Source organism: Triticum urartu, chromosome 2 (assembly GCF_003073215.2).
Source record: "Triticum urartu cultivar G1812 chromosome 2, Tu2.1, whole genome shotgun sequence".
Taxonomy (NCBI): domain Eukaryota; kingdom Viridiplantae; phylum Streptophyta; class Magnoliopsida; order Poales; family Poaceae; genus Triticum; species Triticum urartu.
This window is the reverse complement of record NC_053023.1, coordinates 383,191,166-383,211,139: the sequence shown is the minus strand read 5'-3', so window position 1 is coordinate 383,211,139 and position 19,974 is coordinate 383,191,166. Positions and strand designations below refer to the sequence as shown.

At 41.6% G+C, this 19,974-nt stretch overlaps 2 protein-coding genes across 2 annotated transcripts; both read left to right on the top strand.

Moving 5' to 3' along the window:
• Positions 1-1,411: 1,411 nt before the first annotated feature.
• Positions 1,412-17,570, top strand: LOC125537433 (187-kDa microtubule-associated protein AIR9). The gene is made up of 38 exons (XM_048700748.1): positions 1,412-1,600; positions 2,290-3,071; positions 3,166-3,231; positions 3,437-3,502; positions 3,598-3,669; positions 3,749-3,814; positions 3,916-3,978; positions 4,052-4,117; positions 4,425-4,524; positions 4,988-5,089; positions 5,543-5,766; positions 6,894-7,008; positions 7,416-7,536; positions 7,678-7,850; positions 8,521-8,653; positions 9,973-10,073; positions 10,145-10,192; positions 10,310-10,494; positions 10,608-10,725; positions 11,197-11,324; positions 11,500-11,668; positions 12,019-12,137; positions 12,248-12,416; positions 12,584-12,668; positions 12,757-12,830; positions 12,934-13,053; positions 13,380-13,566; positions 13,658-13,779; positions 13,867-14,074; positions 14,459-14,532; positions 14,613-14,751; positions 14,837-15,018; positions 15,274-15,429; positions 15,524-15,655; positions 15,955-16,013; positions 16,710-16,742; positions 16,846-16,977; positions 17,094-17,570. The coding sequence occupies exons 2-38, from the start codon at positions 2,388-2,390 to the stop codon at positions 17,268-17,270; spliced, it is 4,968 nt and encodes a 1,655-aa protein (XP_048556705.1). The 5' UTR covers positions 1,412-1,600; positions 2,290-2,387; the 3' UTR covers positions 17,271-17,570.
• A 656-nt stretch (positions 17,571-18,226) lies between these two features.
• On the top strand, positions 18,227-18,982 carry LOC125537432 (photosystem I reaction center subunit psaK, chloroplastic). The gene is made up of 2 exons (XM_048700747.1): positions 18,227-18,477; positions 18,573-18,982. Exons 1-2 carry the CDS (start codon positions 18,328-18,330, stop codon positions 18,813-18,815), a joined length of 393 nt encoding a protein of 130 aa, XP_048556704.1. The 5' UTR covers positions 18,227-18,327; the 3' UTR covers positions 18,816-18,982.
• The last annotated feature ends 992 nt before the right edge of the window (positions 18,983-19,974 follow it).

Here is a 19,974-nt window from a genome sequence, read left to right as displayed (position 1 = left end):
TTCCTTTTTTGCGAAACTCAAAAACAAGGAAAAACATAAACTGGCACTGGGATCTAGATTAATAGGTTAGTTCAAAAAATCATATAAAATAGCATATAAATGCATATAAAACATCAAAGATTGATAATATAATAACATGGAACAATAAAAAATTATAGATACGTTGGAGACGTATCAACAGACAGCTAGAGGACGACGACGTCCCAATAGAGGAAGTGGCCGACGACGAGCCAACGCCACCCTCCTCATCTACGCCATGGCGCCACCCTCCTCCTCCGCACCACCCTTGTCGGTACATTGCACCATGACCATCGGCGAGTCCCGTTCCCATTACATGGACATGGTGAGGGATGAGCGGGAGGAGCAGTTCCGGGAGCGCGCTGGCCGAAGCCGCCTACAACCACCAGCTCCTTCAGGAGCACCAGCAGGCAGAGGAGCAGCTTGCCGCCGGCAGGGGCGGCGCCGCTCGAGTCCTACCACTTTGTCCGCTAGAGGTACCGCTAGCGTCAGGCGGAACTGGAGGCCGCCTACAAGGAGTTCAACGAGGCAACAGATGAGGTGTGGCGCAAGACCGACGACGAGGCAGAGAACACCGCCGAGGCCGCGCTCCGCCGCCACAACCACGAAGCCAGCACGTCCGCGATCGCAGTCGGCAATGAGGAAGAGTAGTGCACGGTAGGTCGCCACCGTTCGGGTCCCAAGAAGGCCACCGCTGTTGAAGCCAAGCTTGGTGGGCCGAACATCAACAACCGACTAGCCGCTTGGCGGCGACGCGAAGACGGACAACTTCACTTCCTGAGGCTTTGGAGACAGAGATGTAGAGTGCAGAGGCGCAACTGGAGAAGGCAAAGCTTCAGTTCTGAGGGCTCATGGTCGGACACGAGGAACAGATGCCAGCAATAATAGATTAGGTTAACTAATTATACCTCTAGGGTCGGATATGTAACGAAATCCACCATGTTTATATGAAATTCGGATGTGTTTGAACAAACTTCGTATGTTTAGTTTGAATTGTTGTTTAAATATGTGCAGACTGATCCTTATTTATAAACGGATGTGAAAGAAAATTTGCGGGCCACGATGCCCTAACCTAGCCGGAGACTACTCTCACGAAACTCAACGCCGCTCCAAAGTCCCAGCGGCCAGCCGGGCCACGCGAAAGAACCAGTACGCCGGCGTCGGCGGCACTTTACAGTAACCACCCCCATCCCTTGACGTCTAGTAATTTTCAGGAGCTCGAGGCTCAAAGCGGAAAAAGTCGAACGATTTTCGAAGCGCCCGGGCGGGGCCCAGACGAAAGCGCGGAGAGCGGGACCGGGACCGGGACCAAACCCAAACCCGGCAACCTTTTATTTTTCGAGTTTATGCATCCGGCCCCCGGAATTTGTCTATAATTATATGGACCGGCTCGCTTTGCTTCGCTTGACCCCCTCGGATACTCTTCCCCGGCTGATGCTGTCTATTGCCTCCGCTCTTCCACTCCGCTTCTCGTCTCCGTCTCCCACCGCCTACCACCTCGCACGCTCCTGGCCGCATTGGCCGAAGCCCGAAGGGGAGGCAGGGCCGGCGGCTGGGCTCGGCTCCGGCTACGACACGGGAGGTGAGCTGAGAGGGACTGACCCCTTGCCTGCCCGCTGCTCGGTCTTTTTCCGCTGGAAATTCCTGATGTTTTTTTCTTTCGGATTGAGTTTTTAACTTTCGAGCCGCAGTTCTGAGTGACCGGTGGTTTGAGAGTCCAGGGCCTGGTTATTTATCCAAGTATTTCGCCTGGGGGCTCGCCGGCGGTGATTTCCGGCGGGCGTTTCGGTCGCCTTCTCGCCGAACCAGTGGTGGAGGTTTATGCGCATTCACTACTGCTCGCTAGGGTTCTAGGAGCGTTTTGGCGGCGTGGTTTGAGTCTTTTTACGACTTTTGGTGTTTTGCCATCTCGGACGAAATTTTGATTCTGTTTTGAATTCCGGCCTCAAACTTACTGCTGCTACACGTTTCTTCCTGAGCTTTAAAAGTTATTTTTTTTTCTTCCAGAAATGAGCTTTAAAAGTTTCGCATATTTTGGTAGGACGTCGTGATTGCACGATTTTTCAGTCTGATTGGTACTAGCTCGCGTCACACCCTTGGTCATTTCCGTTGAGGCGTTGACGAATTCGGCCACTATTTCAATTTCTGAACTGGCGTGCAGGCTCCATGCCAAGGGAATCTGCGTTTTTTGTATTGAATTGTTAAGCAATTTGCTGACCCTTTCATCCCTGTCACACTAATTGGGTGTTTGTCTGTCTCTTTGCAATCCAGCTCACTCATGTGTTCAGCTGCCAAGAGGTTGTTGGCTTGACTGACTATTAACGCATTGGAGGTGAACCCAGTTGAGGCCTTTATCCTGCTTGTCGGGAATGGAAGCTCCACCGGAGGCATCAAAGCCGGCAGATGCTAAACCGGTGAAGCCTCGACCATCTGCACCCACTGCCAGGATTGCGTCTTTGTCAGTCAAGAAGCGGACTGATGGTCTTACCTCGGCACAGTTGAATGTGTCCCGGTCTTCGTTGATGAAGCCTACCTCTACCGTCACCGCTGGTTCGGTGCAGAGAAGAAGCAGCACCGGAACTGCCGGGAAGCAACAGGAGAATGGGAGCTCAGTTGTTGCTAAGAAGGTTAGTCCTTCGCTGTCGGATGCGGCCAAGAGGAGTAAACCGGTGTCAGTCCCCACTGTTAGTTCCAGACCTTCACTGGAGAAGAGGACATCTTTGGTGTCTGAGAGGACCAAGGTAGATTCGGTGAAGAAGCCTTCTGTTAAGGCATCGCCAACTTCAACACTGAACAAGGTCCCATCCCTGACAGAGAGCTCCAATGGCAGCAGCACGACTGCCAGTTCCAGGAGAATGGCATCAAATGCTTCTCTGCACTCACCGCGGTCCTCTTCAGTGACAAGCAGTGTCACAAAGAAATTGGGTTCTCGGACGTCATCGGCGGACAAGGGTTCTTCTGTGTTGAGCCGGAGGAAGAGTTCGACTGCTGATAGTCGTGACTCACGGTTTATGATGCTGCCACAGGTGGATCTGAAGGCTAGCGATGAAGTGGTTAGTGTTGCTTTTCTGCTTGTTTTGTCAATAACTAAGATGATTGCATCATGTGGTTGTTTTCTTCCATCCAACATATTTTCTGCTGCTACAGAGACTGGATTCAAGAGGTCACAGGGTTCGTAGTCTGAAACAGTTGAGATTAACACCTAAACTTGAGGTAAAGTGCATCCAGCCTTTCCTTTTCTGTTTTCCAGCATTTAAAACTCACAGCTTTTTGTGCTTTTGAATAACTAGAGAGAAACAATCTTGCTAATTTGTATGGTAGTTGCTAAACTTAGCAAGTGTGCAAAGATATATATAACCAGCATTGCTTATGCAATGGCATGGATAAAATGACTGCTAACTATATTTCCTGTTTCTAGTTTGTGTATCTACGGGACAATCTGTTATCAAGTTTGGAGGGCACTGAGATACTCAACGGCGTAAAGGTATCCCCTCATTCCCTTTTTGTTGTTCATCCTTCATGTGCAATATTTTTGTTGATTCTGGTTTTGCTGTGCTATGTGTTTCATAATATTTCCAGGTTCTTGATTTGAGCTTTAATGACTTTAAGCTCCCTGGGTTTGAGCCTCTTGAGAATTGCAAAGTCCTCCAGGTTTGTGCTTCCCCAGTCGTATTCATTGAACACATAGAAGGCTCATGTGCACTAATTTCATTTATACTGAACCATGTAGCAACTTTATCTTGCTGGAAATCAAATAACTTCACTTGCCAGCCTTCCCGAATTTCCTAACTTGGAGGTATGATAATGTTGTCAACTTAGTCTTAGCAGGTAGCAGTTGATCATTTACTTATTTTGACAAAGCTAAATCTCAGCCTCGTATTTCTCTTGCTGCACCAGTTCCTTTCTGTCGCCCAAAATAAGTTGAAGTCACTCTGTATGGCCAGTCAGCCTCGACTTCAAGTGAGTTTGCTGATTTTGTCTGACTTGAACATAATCAAATAAGCTAGTTAGACCTGACTTTGTTTATGTATAGGTGTTAGCAGCCAGCAGGAATAGAATATCAACTTTGAGGGGATTTCCACATTTACCTTCTCTGGAGGTAGGTTTTCTTCAGTTTTAGTTATAAGTAATTTACACTGCTTATTTTCTTATCAAGCTAAGTTATATCAGCATGTATCTCCATACCTTAGTTGGTAGCCTTTAACTTGATGTTATTGAACCTTATATGCATCGATGGAGCAATTCACTCCACTCTTGATGATGATATGATGTTCGCACAAACACTTGGAACCTGAATTTTATGTATAAGAATTATTCAATTATATGAAGTTACTCAAGAATATTGATGCATGAAGATTTAGCATAGTTGGCTCACATGTGCTATATTAAACTCAAATTGCCTTCAGAGTTTACGTGTGGAGGAGAATCCACTTCTTGAGATGCCACACTTGGAAGCTGCTTTGATTTTGCTTGTAGGCCCTACTATGAAAAAATTCAACGACCGAGGTATGCCCAAACATGCTTTTCACTGTCCTGCGTAGTTACTAATTTTTGATTGGACGGTATGTAGTAAGAAATAGCTGTCTTGATGTCTGATCTTAAGCTTATTGCTGTGGTAAAATCTCATTCAATCGGGATGTCGTTACTCTGAATGAAAAGGCAGGCGATTCTGTTACTTGAGATATTTCCAGATAAACCACTTTCCGTTTCCTTTTCCTTGAAAAATGTCGCCATACGAATAGTTCTTTTTTTTTTTCAAATTCTGAGAGTTGAGGTAGCTCAGTGTCAATTCTTTGTTGGCATATATAGTAGGGATATGACTGCTGTGATCTCTTATGTTGATAAATTGATCAATCATGCGTAGTCCTGCATTGGTCGTGTTGGGTAAGTATAGATGTTTGGTGTGACCTGAATATTGTATCTAATTACACTAAGATCTTTCATATTCTGAAGTGTGAATTTGATGCAGATCTGAATCCCACCGAGGCTGAGGTTGTGAAGCAATATCCTGCTCATACAGCTATTTGCATTCGTGATGGTTGGGAATTTTGCTCCCCTGAACTTGCTGCTGGTATGATTTTACTGCACAGAAACTTTGTTTGTTGACTTCTTTTGTCGTTGTTAACACATTTTCTAAGGATTTCAGTTTTAGACTTTTAGTATAATATATATTCCTTAAAGACATGTGTTTGGTTAGACACACGGGCTTTATGCTAGTGCATGATGCCAAAGGATTGTGTGTCAGAGTGGTCAACCTGGCATTTCTTCTCAAGGCATGTCATTTTTCCTTTTTGAACAAGGGAATTTGAATTTTAACACATGGTACTTTTGTGAATAATACTAGGTTTCATGTTCTTTTAGTTCTTCTTTGTTCTCATGAATAAAACATAGGCAGCATGCCAAGGCTTGATGTGACATCATGAACTAAAGCTGTATGATACATATTTGTTACCTGGTTCTTGACTTCTTTAGTATCTTTGATAGCCTAATTGCACATTTATTTTGTTTTAAATTCCGTGAACAGATTCAACATTCTCCTTCCTGCTTGAGCAATGGAAGAATAAATTGCCCCAGGACTACATAGTGAAGACAGCTTATGTTGACCATCCATTTGAAGAAGACCCCTGCCATTGCCATTTTAGCTTCACAAATCTTAGTAGTGAAGGTAAACTAGTCCTCAAATACCAATGGTTTCTAGGTGGCAAGACACCGACAGGTTTTGTGCCTATTCCTGAAGAATTAAGCGAGGTACAAATACTCCTCCTAAGGTTATTTGCGTTGTAAAGAACTGACGTTTCAGACCTTTTTGTAGTTTGTACCGTCATCCATGGTGTTTCTGTTTATCCCAACTGCCCGTTTCAGCTAGAGCTTTGCCCAATATTAGCCAGCACTGGTTGATAGACCTTAAGAATGCAAAAATAACCTTTATATTAGGGTTGCACTCTAAGATTGTCAAACATGATTGACGCCAGCAGTTAGGGCACTTCCGTCCTTTTGCTCCTTGTTCACTAAAATTACCTAAAGCTAAAAGTACTGAATAAATCGCCATTACATGCGGTGTGGATAAGAAATTTAAACCACAAACTTGCATCATACAAAACTAGGACCAAATTAATGGCTCGATGAAAACCCCTGCCTCCAGAGTGCACATATTATCTTCTGCAATTTGCATTTTCATCTATCATCGACTTCGACCTTATTTTCTCTGCTATTGTATTCTACAAGTTCTATGTCCCTACTAGTTTTGTATAGTTCTACCAGTTTTGCCATGCTACCATCCTTTTCCAATTCTAAATTCTTGCTATATGTAAAATATAAGGTGTACTGGCCGAAGAGTGAGGATAAGAAATTTAAACCACAAACTTGCATCATACAAAACTAGGACCAAATTAATGGCTTGATGAAAACCCCTGCCTCCAGAGTGCACATATTATCTTCTGCAATTTGCATTTTCATCTATCATCGACTTCGACCTTATTTTCTCTGCTATTGTATTCTACAAGTTCTATGTCCCTACTAGTTTTGTATAGTTCTACCAGTTTTGCCATGCTACCATCCTTTTCCAATTCTAAATTCTTGCTATATGTAAAATATAAGGTGTACTGGCCGAAGAGTGAGGATAAGAAATTTAAACCACAAACTTGCATCATACAAAACTAGGACCAAATTAATGGCTTGATGAAAACCCCTGCCTCCAGAGTGCACATATTATCTTCTGCAATTTGCATTTTCATCTATCATCGACTTCGACCTTATTTTCTCTGCTATTGTATTCTACAAGTTCTATGTCCCTACTAGTTTTGTATAGTTCTACCAGTTTTGCCATGCTACCATCCTTTTCCAATTCTAAACTCTTGCTATATGTAAAATATAAGGTGTACTGGCCGAAGAGTGAGGATGTTGGAAAATGTTTGAAAGTTGAATGCACTCCAGTACTGAATGATGCTGAATTCCCGCCTGTCTTTGCTGTATCTTTACCTGTTTGTCCAGGTATATCAAACAACTCATTGAATATTCATAATAATTGATTCTGATTTCTAGTAATTCTATAATTGGTGCCCATTTTGCATGTAGTAGTAAGTTAGATAAAATGTTTGTAGTTTTGTACTTAATTATGGGGCCCTTTCACTGAAACTCCTCTGAAGCTTTATTTGCCTTGCTGCAAGATTTCTAGCTTTTTTATTTCTTGTGAGAGTAGAAATAGTTTTTCCCTCTGTTAGTACTTATGCACAAATAATTGCCTTGAGCAGCCATTATTTTGGCATACTAGACAAGAGTACCCTGTATTATCCAATAACACAATGCTCTTATGGATGGTCAACCAGTGTGCTAATCTACTATATGGTGGCAAACACTACATAGTTCAAAGGTTTTCTTATCCTGTTTCTGTTTACCAGGGACTGGATATCCAAAGGTTATCAATCTAACAGTCAATGGTGAACTAGTAGAAGGAAATGTACTCAAGGGTGTTCCTCAGATTGCTTGGTGTGGTGGGACACCAGGGAAAGGTGTTGCAAGGTTGGTTTACCTCTTTACCCTACTAACTTTCTACCATTTTTATTTGCTTAAATGAACATTTTATCAAATGTTTTTATTTCCCTTCCTATTTTTCTTGTAGTAAGGAATGTCCTTGACTTGTTAAATCTCTTTTGGGTCTAGTTGGTTGAGGCGAACATGGAACGGCAATGCTGTAATAGATGGAGCCGAAGGGATGGAATATCAGCTAACTATAGATGATATTGATTCAAGTTTGGTATTTATGTACACGCCTGTTACGGAAGAGGGCGTTAAGGGGGAGCCACAATGCACAATGACAGATTTTGTAAAGGCTGGTAAATACTTTTCTCTGCAATCACTTTTTACTGTTACAATTTTCCGTTGAACTTAAGATATGGGACACATATTCATTAGGGTTACATATTTGCAAGCATCTCTTCCGATCTATCTGTAATGGACTTTTTAGACAATGAATGCTTTTATTACCCCCTCTGCATCATGGATGCATCCAGCCATACTTAATTACAAACTTATTACGTCATAAAGAAGAAAATGATCTTGACTAAAAAAGAAGAGGCCAAAACAACCAGACCAATCACCTTGTGATGGATATGTTTAGTTTTGGCTAAATGTAATCCTGCTATCTAAATTATTTTACAAATTATATATGCTGGAGCCTCTGCGGACAGAAGATACAGATAATTTGCTGCTGATATTTTAAAAAATTCACCAGAAAAGATATTGTTAAGAATGCATGTTTATTTGTACATATGGCCTTTCCATTTCAAAAATAACTGATGATGGTTCATCTGCTTATAGTCCTTTAACCTCTAGATAAAAGTGTTCACTTGTTTAAAAATAAGGACCGTGTCCATTAGAGTTGTCATCTTGATCTCAATTTGTATGTTCCATAATTTTTGCTCATACTCATATGACCTATTTGTAATGACTAGGCACTATTTTTATCTCTAATTTCATAACTGTTTGTCTATGACATTATTTCAGGCACACCATCAGTTAGCAATGTACACGTTGTTGGAGATATTGTTGAAGACAACACAATCAAAGGAAACGGAAAATACTTTGGTGGCAAAGAGGGACTGAGCAAATTCCAATGGTTCAGAGAGAAGGAAAATGGGTATGCGCCATTTTTGTGGGATCATTAAGTATATTGAATAAAGTATAGATCACCTTTTGTGTATATATGGTTTAGCACTTTCATTACAGCCAAGCATTGCACTCGTTATAACTATTACCAATCCGAGTCTTGACCGCTTATTCTGCTTACGCAGTGAGGTTTTTCCTGTATACCATTGACATGAGCGCAGACCCACTCCCTAGTAGCACCACTGAGATCAAGTAGTTTGGGCCTTAAGCCAATTAAACATAAGCATGGAAGGGTTGTCCTCTGTAGAGATTAGATATGATTTCATCTGTTAATCTTAGTTGCGTAGGGCTAAGAGAGCCATCTATATAAATATTAAATAATCATGTATCGGTACTGATCATGGAATGAATGAGAGTATGAACTAGTACAAATCTAATCCCAGTCTGTCCCTTCTGCCCCCTTCACCAACCTGCGAGATGGCCAGCCTACCCTCGGCCCTCGCTTCTCAGAGCATTACATCCGGTCCATCCTGTCACCTTCATCGGTCTTAGGCCCAGTATCAAATTTAGCATTTGACAACCAGTTCCAGGAATTTTGTGTGTAGCCAGACAAAAACGACCAAGGCTTTATTATCAATTTGGACAGAAATAGTAGATCTTAATAAGATTGCAAGGAAAGGTCTTTACTTGAGCGTTTGTGCTTTTTTCCTGGGAGCACCCGTCAAGTTTTCTTCTGTAAACGTTTCCTTATCCTTCTGAAGTAAAATAATATTTTGATTTGTCCTATGCCTCGGTTGAGTACTTATAGGTTGAACCGATCAGCTGAACTTTGAAACCAGGTCAGTCGACCAGGCTTATCTCGTCTCTTATGAAATAGCAATTCAGGAACTGGTATGCCTTCTGAGAATCTGGACTGCCAAAACCAAATCTTTCATAGTCATATGCGATGTCTAAGGTATCATTCTTATGTTGTCACTAGGAAGATCCTACTTACATCACCCATTGTGTCTGAACAGATCTTTTGGTCTTAATAATCCAAGTAGATGCCTTTACATAGCTAGATTAAATAGACTGAACATTATCGGACTGTGGTTGTACCAATAGAATGTGATTTTGATGCCCCTTGCTTCCGACATCCCCATTTGTGATGCTGGGCTCTAGGCACCTAGGAGTTTCCAACATTTTAAGGAGCAATATTCAACTGAATGTAAACTTATAAAGTAAATAAGAAATATGAAAGAATGATTTATCTTTAGCTGCTCTGGTTGAGCACTAGTCTAGCACCACACGCAGTGTGTAGAAATTGATGTAGTATGCTATTTATGGAAACAACTACTTGATCTTGTGCAGTGGATATCTTCTAGTGCTGTCGAATAGCACACAATACACACTAACCAAGGAGGATGTGGGCTGGTGCCTCAAATTTGTATATACTCCCATCAATCTTGAAGGTCCGTTCAACTGTCCACTGCTTGTGTGCATTGATATTTTGTTATACTAAATTATATTAGTGTCTTTCCAGGCCAGGAGGGTGAAGCTGCTTTCGCCATAACAGAGGCAGTACGGAAAGGTAGCAACTAATGACGTTGTGCCCATTTTGCAGTTAAAGTGTTAATGTTTCTGTGCTTTACGATAATGTTGCTATTAGCTGTGTGATCACTTTGCTTTACTTCCCTTGGTCGGTTAGCTCCTCCGAAAGTCTTTGATTTGAAGATTATTGGTGAAGCAAGAGAAGGAAGCAAGGTATCTGTTACTGCTACCGTCACAGGTGGAACTGAAGTATCCAGCAGGGTTCAGTGGTTCAAGGCATCTTCATCTGAATTTGTGAATGACCATGAGCTTGAAGCCCTTTGTACATCTAAAGTCTCCAAGGTATGTTAAATTTTATTCTCTACTTCTCTTGGTGTTGCAGCATTACTGAACTTGTAGTCATGTTTTTAATGGAGATATGGTGAGTTACAATCTCTTTGTGAATTTTATACTAGACATTCCGCATTCCTCTTGGGGCTGTTGGATGTTATATTGTTGCAAAGTTTACTCCTGTGGGACCTGATGGCGAAATTGGTGCACCAGCCTATGCTGTATTAGATGATGTTGTGGAAAGTAAGTTCATGTTCTGTCAAACTCAACTATTTGTCCTAAATATCATTTTGTGTTCACACTTCTGATAAGGATGAATATTCTGTTCACAACTCTCACCAGTGGCCATTTGTAGTTTTGTCTACCAGTAAATTATCTGCCCACACTTGAATACTAAATTCATGAATGGTAGATGACCTAATTAATTTATTGAATGGGTGGCTAGAAGTTTTCTACAGTTCCACTGGACTATCTCCACAAATTTCTTAGCCAGTAGATTTTGGTATTTCTCCTGTTTATTATTGGAATACTGGGAGCATAAAATTCATCCAAAACTTTTGTAAGGTCATGAAGGTCCACATCATTCACCTTCAAGCTTTTGTTTTTGTTTGGGCAAATATGCACTAGCATCTTGTGATTTACCTCTTTGTTCTCGTGCTGTTGCCATTTGCTTTCTAAATTTGACAGCTTGGTTATATTTCTCCTCTGTTGCAGCATTGCCGCCCAGTCTGAACTTTTTGACAGTCACTGGTGAATTCTCAGAGGATCAAATGTTGACTGCATCATATGGGTATATTGGGGGCTATGAAGGAAATAGTCTATACAGCTGGTATCTTCATGAGGTATTGCTATACTTTCTTGTTTGTAGCTTAGTTCACACTGATTCTCAGTAAATAGCACTCATCATGCATATTGGGCTTCTAGAAATGCATATATTTAGTATATACTCCTTGGGTACTAGCTATGTTCTACGTTCTTTATGCCACACTGTTGCTCCACTTACAAAAAGTTTGACAGACTGAGGATGATGAAGGCAGCCCACTTTCAGAAGCGTCTGGTTTGCTACAATATCACATTAAAAAGGAAGATGTTGGGAAGTTTGTCTCTTTCAAATGCATACCAATCAGGAACGATGGTATTGTTGGTGAGCCAGGAGTTTTCATGGGAAATGATAGAGTTACACCAGGTGCACATTCTCCTTCCTCCCGAGCAATTTCTCAAATAGGAGATCACTTTATGTGCCAAGCAAGAAGCTGACTGAATAAATGAAGTAGGATTCTTTGCGGATGCCTAATATGCTTTTGCGTCGTGACATGATGCCGAGATTGTATATATGTCAAAAACAAAGGAGTAGTCGAGTAGAATAGTTTCAGTATGCCACTTAATTCTCTTTTGTGGATTGGTTGCTTTTTTATGGCTGAGTTATGTTTCCTGACTGTAGTTTTGACATAGTCTAGATGTTAACTGACCAATAAAATTCGTCAAGCAAAATGATTTCCAATGCACTGACTAATTAAATCTCTTCACTTTTAACAGGAAATCCGACGCTACTTTCTCTTGAACTAAATGGTGAGGCCATTGAAGGGACAACTATGGTTACCAATAGAAGATACTGGGGAGGAGAAGAAGGGGACACGATATTCCGTTGGGTACTGGTAGGTTATTGAAACACCATTATTGTTTTCACACAATGATGACTTTTTGTAACTTCTAACAGATTGGGTATCCAGTGGCATCCTTAAAATGAACTCTCTTTTGTGTGTAGACAAGTTCTGATGGAACCTGGAATGAAATTGAAGGCGCAACAAGCTCATCATACAGCTTGAAATGCGATGATATTGGCTTCTACGTGTCTGTCTCGTGCGAGCCTGTTAGAATTGATGGAGTTCATGGTTCTTTGGTGTCGACAGAAGCAATCGGTCCTATTATTCCTGGTACATTAGCTGACAATTTTATCTCATGGGAAAATAAGCGCTTTTCTTTAGTTCTCATGCTTCTGTACACATGTGCATGTGGACACGCATTTCCTCCAATCTATTCATTGATGTAATAACACTGGCTAGCTAAATGGACCAAAATCCCCTTGTATACTTGTTTGCAGGGCCACCGGCATGTCGATCACTTGAGCTAGCTGGCTCTATGCTTGAAGGTGGTCGGTTGACCTCTCATGCTGAGTATACTGGAGGGTAAGCCACACTGCCAGTGTTCCAGGTTATGCCTATTGACATATACTAGCCGATCTGATTTGGTTGCTTCTTTTTCTTCTCATTCTAGTGTTAAGGGAAACTGCATCCAGCAATGGTTCAGGTCACATGATGATGGTAGCAAGGATGAGTTGATTGCCGATGGTCAGTGCACATTAAGTTTTTTTTAAGGATTGCGCCCTATCAGATACAGTTGCTGTTTTTTCTCTGTTGGAGCAGAATTAATGTTCAATTGTTTGTCTCTTAGAATGTCTAGATCTTGTTCTAGCTGATGTTGATTGCCGAATTGAGGTTATATTTACACCTGTACGAGAAGATGGAGTGCAAGGGTCACCTAAGAGTGTTTCTTCGGATATAATCTTACCTGGTTAGTGCTTCTTCCAAAATGCTCTACTGTTTCCATCAGTGGAGAAGCCTTGATCTAGTGCAGAAAGAAAATGCCTAGTAGCTTTAATCTTCATTAATCATAACATGGATTGTCCTTGTATGTGATAATCTGGATCCTGTAGGAAGTACTCCCTCTGTAAACTAATATAAGAGCGTTTAGATCACTAGAATAGTAATCTAAACGCTCTTATATTACTTTACGGAGGGAGTAGATGAAATGAATTCAGTTTTGAGCATAGCGTGCCCAAACTCTATACAAATTTTAATCTAAAGAATTGTCTGTTTGTTAATCCGCCATTGACACAGGGGAGCCCAAGGGTGTCAGTCTTGTTATACCAGAGTGTTTTGAGGACAATGAAATTTCTCCTATCAAAGCCTACTTCGGTGGCAAAGAAGGCACTGGAAAATATACTTGGTTCCGAACTACAGAGAAGCTTGATAACTTGGAACCTGAGCTGGTGGCATCATGTTCAGAAGTCGTCGGAGAAACCTTGTGCGTTCTTTTACTGATTGCATCAAGGCTTTTGCTTTTGAAGGATTTATGTTAAGAGCTAATTCATTTGAAATAATGCAATGTCTAACAGATTGTACAAACCTTCATTGGTTGATGTTGGCTTCTACTTGATCCTTTGCTGGGTTCCTACACGATGTGATGGAAAGACTGGTGACCCATTGATGGCTATCACTGATAACCCTGTCATGGCAGGTTGCCACTTGATCTGTTCCTACTTGACATTGCTATGTATTAAGTATTTACTTCCTGCAGATTCTTACTCTTGTATGAGATTTGCAGCTTTTCCATCTGTTTTGGATGTTAACTTGAAGAAGACAAGTTCAGACTTATACAGTGGAGTAGGCATTTATTATGGTGGATATGAGGGATCAAGCTTGCATAAGTGGTATAGGGAATCTAGTGATGGGACCAGGATTTGTATAGATGGCGCTGCTTCAAGTACATATGAAGTGGCAGATGCAGATTACAGCTGCCATCTGTTGTTTGGGTAAATCATTTTAATTAAGTCTATTTTTGTCTTGACACTTTTTATTGGAATCACTTGATGGTTTGTTTATTCTCATCTTAGGTTAGATAATATAGTCCACGTGAAGAAACCTCAGTGGCATGTTATGTTTTTTCTTTTCAAAGTCGTTCTACTGTTTTTTTCTCAAATATATTATGATCCATAATTCACCAGAAAATTGCGTTCCAAAGGATTTGTCTGCAGAATGTTGCTTCTGTTGTATATTTCATCGTTCTAAGATAAATGACAACATCTGACATACTTTCATTGGAATAAAAAGTAACTTATGGATAATTTGGTTGAAAATTACTGGGCATGATCTTTCCTGATGTCTAATATGCAGTATGTGTTTGCAATTCTTGGCAGGTATACCCCTGTTCGTTCAGATGGAGTCATTGGCGAAGAAAAGTTCTCTGAACCATCTGATATAATCTTTCCAGGTAAGCTATACGTCTCTGAACCTATTGGATATATTACTTTTATGTTCTCATTTTTATGTAACTGAATCTTTCTGTTGCAGAGCAACTCAAAATCGAGACCCTTTCATTCAAAGGAAATCAAGTTGAGAGAGAAACACTTGCTGTAGTTGAACAAATTCCAAGAAATGAGACTCAAGAGCATATATGGGGTAACTACAAGAAAGAAATAAAATACCAATGGTAAGAAAAGGGATGTAACATCTATATCTTTGGATATACTTTGGTCAATATGTGTGTAACATGTACTGTATATCTTTGGATGCAGGTTTGCCTCAAATGGATCAGGAGTGGACCTGTCTTTTGAACCTTTGGCTACCGAGTGCTCTCCTTCATACAGAGTACGCTTTGAGGATATAGGCCGATGCCTCAAATGTGAATGCATTGCTATTGATGTATTTGGACGATCCAGTGAATCGGTATCAGCTGTGACCTCCCCTGTTTTGCCAGGTCTTTTCTACTGCTTATATTTAGATCCAATGTGTTCTTATTTGTTCAATGTGTGCATGCTTCTGCCCTGTCCATTGAAGTTCTTTTGGCTGCTAAAAGTAAATAATAGGAGTAGTTCTTTTAAGGGCATTTGCAATATTTGACCCAAACATGAAGATCAAGTTGCACTTGTATTGGTGATTGTTGATAATTGGTATTCAGTCTCATGCAAAGTTGCAGTAATATCTATAATCAGTGGTATTTGTCTTTTAACAGGACTACCTAAAATTGAAAAACTGGAAATTGAAGGAAGAGGTTTCCACACCAACTTATATGCTGTTCGGGGTATCTATAGTGGTGGTAAAGAAGGCAAGAGCAAAATTCAATGGCTTAGGTCAATGGTTGGAAGCCCTGATCTTATCTCCATACCTGGTATGATTACTTTGTACCTATTTTAAAAGATGTACCCAATCAACTATTCTTCTAGACTTTGACATCTTTTACCCGCGCTTGATTTCTTGTGCAGGTGAAACTGGAAGGATGTATGAAGCAAACGTTGATGATGTAGGGTATAGACTTGTTGCAATTTACACACCTGTGAGAGAGGATGGGGTTGAGGGACGACCTGTTTCTGCTTCAACAGAGCCGATTGCTGTTGGTATAGTCAAATTGCCTACCCCATCCTTATAAGAAACACCTACCATCTTTCCCACCAATGTCCTCCTATTACCATTTACTGCAATTTTACTACTGTATTTATTAAACTTATGAATGTGGCATGCCTCTATAGAATGGAACATGAACACGTGGCAGTGCATACATGTCGTATTTATGATAAATGTATTCAATTAGGGAATCATTATTTAAAATCATCTTAGGCTCTTAGCTATTCTAGTCATTGTTTTCGTACAGCCTTCACTAGTTTGTCGTATTAATTTCTGCTTTCATCTTATTCAGAACCCGAAATTTACAAGGAAGTAAAACAGAAGCTTGACGACGGTTCTGTCAAGTTTGAGGTGACAACCTTTCTTCTCTGAAATTCCCCTTTTTTTTTCTCTAGTTCAGAGCTAACATGAATGGATTAATATCTGTTTGACAAACTGTTAAAATCAGTTTAGTTTCCTATTCACTGTTGTCACTGAGAGATGAGTAACAGTCGTGAACTCTTCCCACTAAATTCTGAGTCTGAGAAAAATTCCATTGCAATGATTATTTGTGCTGTCCCTGCAGAAGAAAATATGATTGTTTGTGCTCTCGGGGAGCGCATGCTCTCTTTATTTTGGAAAATTAAAAAACTGACTTGAGAAGTTTCAAACCAAACCCCCAAAATCTGATGCGTAGATATTAGAGGAGCCATGTGCCAGCAAGTTTTTTTGTGGAAATTCATTGTTTTGGGGTTGGGTGAAGGAAAAAAGTAAAAGTGAGGAGCTAGAATAGCATTTTCATGTTTTTCTTTAAGTCCCTGAGTTTGTTTTTCCCCACAACAAAGTGGAAAATTCATTGATTTGGGCAAATGAATTGTGTTTTTCACGAAACATGCAATCTGAAAACAAACTTGAGTCAATTGTATACATTCCAGTCACTACTAACTATTTTAAATATAATATTGTTACAATGTTTGCGATCTTCAAAGTAATGGTATACCTTGTGTTATCTTAGTGAAATTTATTCTTTGTCTACTGACTAGAGTGCATCAACTTTGCATTAAACAGGTTTTGTGTGACAAGGACCGAACACCAAAAAAGGTATTTCCCCAAACTTTTGATGTCCTTACGCATCGGCTCACCAGCATACTAAGATATCCAAATATACCTATCTTACCCAAAAAATTAATTAAAATACTAACAGGCACAAGTGATGGGACATTTGGAGCGGAGAATTTTGGAAGTCAACAGAAAGAGAATCAAGGTTGTAAAGCCTGGATCCAAGACATCATTTGCAACTACTGAAGCCCGAGGGACATACACCCCCCCATTCCATGTAAGCTGTTACCATGAACTGGATAGATATATACAATCTGGTATTGGTAATATGTACTCCATTTTTCTTCAGCAATATGCTATGCACTTATGCTAACATTTATTTGAGGCTTGCAGGTTGAGCTATATCGTAACGATCAGCACCGTTTCAAGATTGTCGTTGACGGTGATAACGAAGTTGACTTGATGGTTCAAACGCGGCATATGCGAGATCTTGTCATTCTGGTGATCAGGGGCCTCGCCCAAAAGTTCAACAGCACCTCCCTCAACTCACTTCTCAGGATAGAGGCATGAAAACATGATATATCTGAGAATGTACGTCAATCAGGAACGTATGTTGTTCAATACCGGTGTTGCAATTTGTTGGTTTGTAGTGTGTATTTTGTAGGATTTGTAGCGTGTCAGCTTGTTTGATCCTTTTGTTCTTCTAAAGAACCAACACACAAGAGCTAGTGGCCCTTGTGACTCTGTTTTTTTTACATGTCTCATGAAATGTATATAGGGTTTTCAGAGTGTGAGAGAGTGGTGTTGTATTCAAATACAGCTTGCGCATGCCATGCCGTCATAATATCAGGTCATATTGTTGATGATCAATCATTCCTCTTTATCGTAGTGATGTCAGGATTGGTATTCGGTGTGCTCTGAGGTACTACCGTCATGGTGTATGTGACATTACGACTTGGAAGACGCATCACACACTTTATTTTCATTGGCAAATTCGTGCGTGCCACGTAAAACCAAGTTTTTTTTGTTTTGAATTTGCAGGTTGCAAATATACTCCCTTCGGTTCTTTTTACTCCGCATATTAGAGTTGTGTCAAGTCAAACTTTGTAAACTTTGACTAAATTTATATTAAAAAATATCAACATCTACAATACCAAATATATATACCATGAAATTACATTTCATAATGAATCCAATAATATTAATTTGACATTGTGAATGTTGATACTTTTTTCTATAAATTTAGTTAAAATAGAGATGCTTTGACTTCGGACAAAACTTATATACAGACTAAAAAGGATCGGAGGAAGTAGTTATTTATTTATTTAACAGCAACGAAAAGAGCTAATTATTTTACTGAACCGTTTCATGCCGGTGATGCCGTCAGCAAAAGAATAGCGACAGACGGAGAGGAGCTAGACACGGTGGTGTATCTTATCCGAACTGGCAGGCACTCCCTAACCAGGGGGCGCCACGTCGGTGGCAAGGATCCGAAACCTATCCTCGAGTGGCCGCCGCTCGCCACGCGATCCCCCGTGTGGCTCCGGCTCCACAAGATTTAAGAAAGGAGCTCGTTGAGCATTGCACCTGAGCAATCGCAGCATCCACAGCACACAAATCCGCAGCCATGGCCTCCCAGCTCTCCGCCATGACCTCCGTGCCGCAGTTCCACGGCCTCAGGAGCTACTCCTCGCCCAGGTCCATGGCCACGCTGCCGTCCTTGAGGAAGAGGTCCCAGGGCATCCGCTGCGACTACATCGGCTCCTCCACCAACATCGTAAGATCACACACATAGTACTACGTATACATGCGAATGGGTCAGGCATTGATTGTTTATTTGGTTAAAATAATTACTACTATACGCGGATGCAGATCATGGTGACGACGACGACCCTGATGCTGTTCGCCGGGCGGTTCGGGCTGGCGCCGTCGGCGAACAGGAAGGCGACGGCGGGGCTCAAGTTGGAGGCGCGCGAGTCCGGGCTGCAGACGGGCGACCCGGCCGGCTTCACGCTCGCCGACACGCTCGCATGCGGCTCCTTCGGCCACATCTTGGGCGTCGGCATCGTGCTCGGCCTCAAGAACACCGGCGTCCTCGACCAGATCATCGGCTAGAACCTTCCTTTTCCGTCCATAGCTGTTCTGCATTCGCATCGCGCGCTCCATGTAGTGGATCAATTAATGCTCCCTTCGTGATTTGATCATGTGGTGTAGTACAATGTATGTGTATGCATCTTTGTTTCAGCGGGACGTACCGCCGCGCCGGTGTGGCAACTCCTTCATCCCATGCGTTTTTCATCATCTATAGTATCTTTCACATGGTGAAGATGGTCCTGTGCTATAGAAAGAACAACATAGAGTCCAAAAACTAAATAAGTACTCCCTCTGTGAAGGAATATAAAATTGTTTAAATCACTACTTAGACCAGTTAATGATCTAAACGATCTTATATTTCTTCACAGAGAGTAACAATAAAAGTGCAAAACAACTCATGTCGCCCCCTCTCACGGCTTGAGGAGAAACCAGCGACGCCTCCTCTTCCACCCCCTCCCCTTTCTCCTCCCGCCGTCACCAGAGGTGCCGCCGCCGAAGCTCGGCTGGCTTTGAGGAGCTTCTTTGGCCGTGTGGCGTGGTAGTGGCTGCTACCCGGAGGGGTCGCTCGGTGCGGGTGTCGTCGGCTGGTGTTAGAGTTGTGCTGAATATTGTATACAAGGTAGGTTATAGTTAGACTCTGCGTCGTATGGTGTGTAGACAGAGTATGTTGTGGTGTCATAGTAGGACTTTTGTATCTTATAGACACACGAAGTAACAACCTATGCCAACATAACAGGACATACATGCAGGGGAGCTGGTGTGTGGTATTGTAGCGGTATCATGGAGATGAGCATCCATAGTCAGGCCCAGGGATGTAGCCGATGTTCGGTGAACCTTGTTAGCAAATCTCACTGTCGTGCCTCGTGTGATTGCTTAGTCATCAGTGGATCGCCTCAAATTATTCTAACAAGTGGTATCATGAGCAAGTTTCAAGGAGGTCGCAGATTGTTGATCTAGAGGAACGGTGCCAATCTTGTATGGTTCGCTTGGAAGCAGGAGAGAAGATCATATCACGTTCAGAGGCGACAAGTTTAAGACTGTGCATGAGATGTGACAAAGGTATCGGAACGGTGAGGCAAATGGAAAGCGAAGACGCGCAACACCAGAGGCCCTCGACTTGTGTGATCTCGCCGAGATCGATCCTAACAGCAGAACCCAACACCTGTTGTAGACTGTGCAT